The sequence below is a fragment of the Planococcus citri genome, chromosome 1, assembly GCF_950023065.1.
Source record: "Planococcus citri chromosome 1, ihPlaCitr1.1, whole genome shotgun sequence".
NCBI classification, from domain to species: domain Eukaryota; kingdom Metazoa; phylum Arthropoda; class Insecta; order Hemiptera; family Pseudococcidae; genus Planococcus; species Planococcus citri.
In genome coordinates, this window is record NC_088677.1 from 74,901,236 (window position 1) to 74,909,104 (window position 7,869).

Sequence of the window (7,869 nt, forward strand, 5' to 3'; positions counted from 1 at the left end):
ATCTCATCGCGATCAGGTATCGTCAACGTCATGTTTGTTTTTTTTTTTTTTTTGCTCGCCGATGATAATATGATAAGGTGTTTTTTATTCCACGTATTAATTTATTAATTAGTTTTCGTCAATTCGTACCGAATCGTTTAGTATTATTTTATTCAAAATGTTGAAATTAGTCGTTCTATTAATTATTTGCTCGAGTCTACCGGCTCTCTACGCTTCATCGTTATGCAAAAACCCAGAAATATCTTCAGCCTCATCGTACACCACTCAAGACGGAATGGTCGTAGCCGAAATCGCTTTCATCTCAGAGTTCAGCTTGGATTGCAGTAATAAAGCCAGCGGTTTGTCACTATTCGGCGAAGTTAACGGTAAAATCCTTCCTATAATGAAAGTAGACGGTCGTAATAAGTACCAAGTCAGTTGGACCGAAGAAATCAAGAAAGCCAGAAGTGGCGATTATATCATCAACGTTTACGACGAAGAAGGATACAGTAATATCAGAAAAGCAATCCGAAGCGGCGAAGATCCTAAAGCTATTACTCCTTTGACTATGGTCACGTTGAATTATTCCGGAGCTTATCTAGGACCGTGGGTCAATTCTGAATTTTTAGCTGCTATTTCATTGATTAGCGCTTGGTACGCGGCGTTCGTACATAAATCTAAATTGTTATCGTAATTCCTCGAAAAAGTGATTTTATATCACTCGTCGTACGTGATGAGGATTGTATTCATTTATCGAGAATGTGTTTTGTGTAAAGACAGAGGGCTCTGAATCTGTGTAACTCTCTGTGTAAACGTAAAGTATAATTTGTATTCCATCTCGTCTCGTTCATATTGTTGCAATCTGTTTGATATAAATTTGTAAAATTTGTTACTAAATTATGATTTTCTATTCGTATTTATATTAAAATTGTGTTTCGTATTTTGTACATGTGTTTTTTTTTCATACTCACGTTCAGTTCACAGTTTTGTAGAATCTATTTTTGCGATATTAAAAAAAAGGAAAATTTTGAAGGATTTTGCCAAAATATGAACAATTTTTAAAACAGTTTACGTGCATGAACTCTCATCTTTTTTGATTTTTTCCAACCTTGAAGAGGTTGCATACTAAGGGGTCAATAGAGGTGTCCGAGGATATAACCGCTATCTATGAGTATGAGTAAAAAAACGCAAGATGAACAAGTTGCCTATTTTGAAAATTGAAGGGGCAAAATACCCTTCAAAATCAAAGAGCCAAAAGATAATTTTTACCTTGGAGTTCGGTAGTACATACTTAACTTACCTACTTGGAAAAATGAGCAAAATTACCTACATATTATGACTTTTTGGTTTTTGCTCAACTCGCAAATTGAAGGGACAACAAATGATTTTTAATTTTGAAAAATCGAGATGAACAAAAATGAATACAACGTCAAAAAATTTAAAAAAATTGTTATGATCATTTTTTTCTCACCCAAAAATTTGGAAAGTTTTTAAAGCTCAACAATTTTCGATTTGCTAAAAATGTCATCAAATTTACAATTTTCGAGCTTCAAAAATTTTTCAAATTTTGGAGTAAGAAAAAAAAAGTCGTAGCAGTCTGCCGCTACGTAAGAGCCAAATTTTTGTGCCAGAAACATTGAGGGCTCTTGAACTACTCGCACCCTCGCTTCGCTCCTGTGCTTCGCCTGATTTTGGTGGGACTTCGTCCCCCCTGCACCCCCCTTGGGCTTCGCCCACCTACCTCCTATGCATGCTTTTTTTCATGTTCTGCGCTTCTCTTGAACTACTCACACCCTCGCTTCGCTCCTGTGCTTCGCCTGCATGTGGGGGGACGTTGTCCCCCCTTGGGATCCGCCCAACTCACTCCTTCCGCTGTTTCCTTCTTATTATCGCGGGGGGACTCCGTCCCCCCTGCACCCCCCTCGGATTTGGACCCTCTAGGTCAATTTGGAAGGGCTGTAGGCTTGGCTAAATGTCAAGATTTTCAAAAAACACGTCAAATTGATGAAAAAATCCACTTTTTTGACTCTGAAGAGGGGTCAAATGGGGTTGGAAGGTTGAAACCTGCAAAAGGCACTTCCGGTACATCCTCCCAATGTACTGTGAAAATTTTAACCCTCTATGTCAATTTAGAGGGGCTGTAGGTGTGGCTAAACGTCAAAAAACATGGAAAAATCCACTTTTTTGACCCTGGAGAAGGGTCGAGTGGGGTAGGAAGGTTGAAACCTGCAAAAGGCACTTCTGGTACATCCTCCCAATGTACTGTGAAAATTTTAACCCTCCAGGTCAATTTGGAGGGGCTGTAGGCTTGGCTAAATGTCAAAATTGTCAAAAAACCCATATAATTGATGAAAAACTCCACTTTTTTGACCCTGGAGAGGGGTCTAATGAGGTTGGAAGGTTGAAAACTGCAAAAGGCACTTCGGGTACATCCTCCCAATGTACTGTGAAAATTTGGACCCTCTAGATCAATTTGAAGGGGCTGTAGGCTTGGCTAAACGTCAAAAAACGCGCAAAAATCCACTTTTTTGACCCTGGAGAGGGGTCAAATGGGGTTGGAAGGTTGAAACCTGCACAAAGCACTCAAGGGGCACCCTCTAATTATATGCTGAAAATTTGGACTCCTACGGTCAATTTTAGGGGTGAGGGGGTCAAAAATAGGGGTCAAATGTGGTTTTTCTCACCTTAATCAGAGTGGGGATGACCTAGAAAACTGAAATTTGGATATGTTGATCACAATAAGAGTACTGACCAATGGTATAATTTTGGACTCTTTTCATTTTTTTGGGGTCATATTATGCCCCTCCAAAAACATGACCTTTCTGTAAAAATGGGGTTGGAAGGTTTAAACATGCAAAAGGCACTTCGGGTACATCCTCTCATTGTACTGTGAAAATTTGGACCCTCTAGGTCAATTTGGAGGGGCTGTAGGCTTGGCTAAACGTTGAAATTTTCAAAAAAACACGTTAAATGGATGAAAAAATCCACTTTTCTGACCCTGGAGAGGGGTCAAATGGGGTTGGAAGGTTGAAACCTGCAAAAGGCACTTCGGGTACATCCTCCCAATGTACTGTGAAAATTTGGACCCTCTAGGTCAATTTGGAGGGGCTGTAGGCTTGGCTAAACGTCAAAAAACGCGCAAAAATCCACTTTTTTGACCCTGGAGAGTGGTCAAATGGGGTTGGAAAGTTGAAACCTGCAAAAAGCACTCAAGGGGCACCCTCTCATTGTATGCTGAAAATTTGGACTCCTAAGGTCAATTTTAGGGGTGAGGGGGTCAAAAATAGAGGTAAAATGTGGTTTTTCTCACTTAAAATGGGGTGGGGATGACCTAGGAAGCTGAAATTTGGATATGTTGATCACAATGGAGGTATTGACCTATGGTATGATTTTGGACCTTTTTCGTTCATTTGGGGCCATATTATGCCCCTCCAAAAAAATGACCTTTCTGTAATTTTGAACTTTGACCCTCCCCACTGCAGGGGTCAACTCTAGCTCCCAAAAGAACCCTATTGTCCAAGTTTTATCCCATTTCATTCATTAGAACGTCTCTTGATTTAAAAAGTAAAAAATTCAAGTTTCGGTGAAACTTCTATATATATAAATACAGGCTTGCTACAGCTTATACAGGCCCGTTTCTGGAAGTGACATCGACTATCCGAGACCCGACGCGACGTTCCGAGGCCCGTTAGCGGGTCTCGGAACGTTTTTCGATTAAAAACTATATTTTTATGATGTACGCACCTTAGGGATGCTATAGACAAATTTTTGTCTGGGACTCACAAAGTAGGTATCATACCTACAGTATATACAGCTTACCTTACTTCACCCCACACAGAAACTTCACACTCGCGCCATTCCTATTAAAATCACCCGTTGGAGATCGCACCGACGGCTCTAGACCTGGCTTATTAGCCGCTATCGAGGCGCATGCGCGAACGAATTTACTAGGCACTCTTTAAAATTTTTCTAAGTGTCAAAGACGCGGGCCTCGGATCGTCAGTACGATGTACCGGGTCTCGGATAGTAAGCAAGTTCCATATAGATATATATATTTGCTCGCGATCAGACATGTCAACTATGCATGGCATATATGCTGAAAACTGAAAAGTGAACAAAATTTTAAAACTGGCATAATTTCTGTTCTAAATCACTTACCAAAATTTTATTTGCAGATTCAATCTAATATTTAAAAAATCTATGTGTTGAAAAAAGTATTCAGATTTTTAGGCTAAATTTTGAAGAAAAATTTTGAAAATGGAGTTGAAATAATTTGAATTTAAAAAAAGTTAAGACACCACAAGAAAGCTTGGACACCATAAAAATTTTTGATGTTTTTAATTTTTCCATGGGCCAATAAAATACTGAAAAATTTCAAGTCAAATTTGTTGTCGTGTACACTCAGGATCGATGTATTTGCATACATATCCACCAGCGCATCACATTCTACTTACTACAAATTGACTGTAGACCCTGTGTTCATCCTCGCGCCTTGATTTCTAAGCCATGCGCCCTCTGGTGGAAGTTTCTGAAAACTCATAGTTGACTTGTATAGTAAAATTAACCCATGACTTGTCAACTATAGTTGACAAGTAGGTCAGTCCACTTGTATAGTAAAATTAACCCATTGATTAGTTGACAAGTCTGGATACTAATACCTATATATAAATAAATATATATATAAAAACTGACACACCGGGAATCGTCTAGTTTGAGCTCAAAACGTCGAGAACTATCAAAATTTTTCATCCCCGACCTTTTTATCCAAAGTTGGGCCTACCGCAATAGCCATCATTTTTTACAAAAATTTGGCTAAAAATGATTATAACAAAACATTCGCAGTTTGTTTTTTTAATCGCGATTTTTTGAAATTGAAAATCATTTGTAGCCATTTCAATTTGCAAGTTGTATAAAAAGTGTCATAGTTGGTAATTTTGTTCATTTTTCAAAGTACTATCACCCCCTCCCCCATAGTCAAAATTGGATTTTTACGATTTTGAAAAATGTATTTTGCCACTTTCAACTCCAAGAAAAATGATTATAGTCCACCATATCGAATAACAAACACAACCGATGAGTTACTTCGAATCTTTCTGTAGGCAAATCTATTCACAGTTGTGTGCTTCAAGTTGCCTCTTCTCAGCTTCGTAATTTAAATCCTTTTCTGAAATTTTTTAGAATATTAAAATCAATTTCTCGCAATATTTTGAGGGACTGCGGAAAACTTTCATCAGTTTTCAACATGTTTCACGTCAATTGACATTGAATACTTAATTTACTACCTTACTTTCGACCAGATTACACTCTACAACTGTAAGTATTTTTAATAACTCGTTAATTTCGACATTTAGAATAAAACACGATGGAATTTTATTCAACCATTTTTCAAATGCTAGTAATGCTACATTAAAAAAATACCCATAATTATTATTTTTGCTATGTACGAGTATAAAAATTATAAAGGTACTGGATCACTTTGAAAATTCCAATAAATTAGAGCCACTTCAATTTTCAAGTTCAGGCCCAAATTGGGAAACAAAATCTTTTGTGCCCTTATTAAAGTTTTGAAAAATTATGGCACAATATTGGGCACATTATAAACCTACCTATATTCAATAGGTACTTGTACAGTTGGAGTTCGAAAAACCAATATAAACCATCCCAATCCAATTGTAGTGTAGCCTCAATTCAGTTTCAGGAAATCTCTCAAATGGTTCATCTCCGATTTAAACGGAATCACGATTTTTGCCAAAGAATGGTCTGAAATCCACATTTCCACGTATAATCAAAAATTAAGTTGACCCAGATTGGTGTTGACTTTCTGCCGAATTTTTGAAAATCCAAAATAGACCATTTTCAACGATTTAGTCGCGTTTGTTTTTAAGAAGTATATATTTATTCAGTAAAAAAATATGGTTTTCGGCTATTTTGGAGCCTCCAGCCCGATTTTCAATTCTTCAAACATCTCCAGGAGACTTGGAATTTAATTAGGGCATTGAAAAATCGATCTTTAGCATACTTATTCTCAACCTGTTCAACTAGTTATGGTAATCCACATTTTTGAGGTGTATTGCATCAGTCAGCAGGTTAATAAGGAAACAAATTCAAAAAATGGTTTAAAAAACATTCTTAACCCATCTGGTATCTTTTCAGATTTATTTTCCTGCGCCTTAAATACCACGTGAATTTTCTATTACCTGCTTAATTGAATATTTTAATGAGGTTTTGAAAAAAAATTTATAAATATATAATCATCGGCTCATCCAAAATTGATGATTTTATACTTTTTGAAAAACCGAAAGTTCATAGAATTCAAAAATCGAGGTACATTGAGAGAAAAGCGAAGCTATCAACCTTTTTTGGGCCATAAAAAATGGAAATTTTGATCGACACTTTCTGGGTGAATAGTAGATTTTTGAGACTATAGGTACCTAATTATTTTTATTTCAAATTTGATTCAAGATCTGGGGAACAAGGGAACTCAAATGAGTCCCAATCAAAAAAAGAAGGTTATATTCATGTTCAGCACCTCCGAATACATAACAATTGATATACCTCACGTTCATTTTTTTTTTCTTTTTTTGAAATTTGGACCCAAGTTTGAAGTGGGCAAATTCCCCCTACCCCTAGGTGAAAGTGTCCATATGAAATCTAACTTGGAGAATGGGATTATTTAGGGAGCTAGAGTTGACCCCTGAAGTAAGGAGGGTCAAAGTTGAAAATTACATAGAAGTCATTTTTTTGGGAGGGGAATAATATGGTTCCAAATGGATGAAAATGGTCCAAAATCATACTATTGGTCAGTACACCCCCCCCCCATGTGATCAACATATCCAAATTTCAGCTTTTTTGGTCATCCCCACTCCTTTCAAAGTGGAAAAAAATCGAAAATAGCAACTTTAGGTTTATTAGTTTTTTTTTGCTGAATTATGCAACTGATTTAATTTTGAAATCTTTGGCTCATGAAAATCCAATTTTAATTAGTTCAATTGTTTTCTCTTACCAATAGAAATTTTTTTATTTGGAATGAATTTCAAACATAACTTGTTTTGATCAGATTAGATCAGTTCAGACTTGATAAGAGATCTAATACTAATAGAGTAGATATAATTGAATCTGACCAAATTTGAGTAGATCTGATCAACCCAGATCAGAGTTTTGTTTGGATTAGTCATTAGACCAATCGTTTCTTCATTCAAATTAAATTACATTAAACTAAAATTTGTAATTTTCACACATTTGTGATTTCTTGAAAGTGTTCAATTTCTGAAGACCCAAAGCTAGGTAAGTAGCTCAAGAGTGGTTGAATTTATGAGAAAATCCATTTAATTCAAGAGAATATAGGCCTAAATAAGTGATTCAAAATTGATACCGGATTAAGATGTAAAAGAGTAACTTGAGAAGTTTTTTTAATCCTTTCTATGAGATCTCAGCCCTGCAACACAAGGGTCTAATGAAAATGTGTGCTGTGTCATATCAATCCTCACCACTTCGAGATATACCTATTCATTCATTTTTTTGGTAGTCTACCCCTCTACCTCTCAGTGTCACCTTGCAGTGACAGCCTCCCCCATCACCCCCTTCCATTTAAAAAAGTATAAAACTAGGGGAGGGGGATTTTGGGGAATCTGAATCAAAAAAAAACTCATAAATAAATATTTAGGTATAGGTTCATACTTAAATTCATCAACCTGAAATTAATGAGAATGAATAAGTCATACTATATTTTCAAGACTCATCCCCTCACATCCTAAAGAATTAGATTGAAAGGTACCTAATTGTAAAAAATTGAGCCAGATTAGAAAGAAAACTATCTATTTATTTTTTGGAGTCTGCCTCTCATTGTCTCTTTGCTACGTTATCCCTCCCCCTCCCACCCACACCTTCATT

General features: G+C 36.5%; 1 protein-coding gene across 1 annotated transcript; it reads left to right on the forward strand.

Annotated features, from left to right (window-relative positions):
- Nucleotides 1-41: 41 nt before the first annotated feature.
- On the forward strand, nt 42-926 carry LOC135832701 (translocon-associated protein subunit delta-like). The gene has a single exon (XM_065346124.1). The coding sequence runs from the start codon at nt 158-160 to the stop codon at nt 671-673; it is 516 nt and encodes a 171-aa protein (XP_065202196.1). The 5' UTR covers nt 42-157; the 3' UTR covers nt 674-926.
- The last annotated feature ends 6,943 nt before the right edge of the window (nt 927-7,869 follow it).

Coding starts and splice junctions, on each gene's coding strand:
- LOC135832701 (XM_065346124.1), top strand. CDS start 158: ATGTTGAAATTAGTCGTTCTATTAATTATTTGCTCGAGTCTACCGGCT.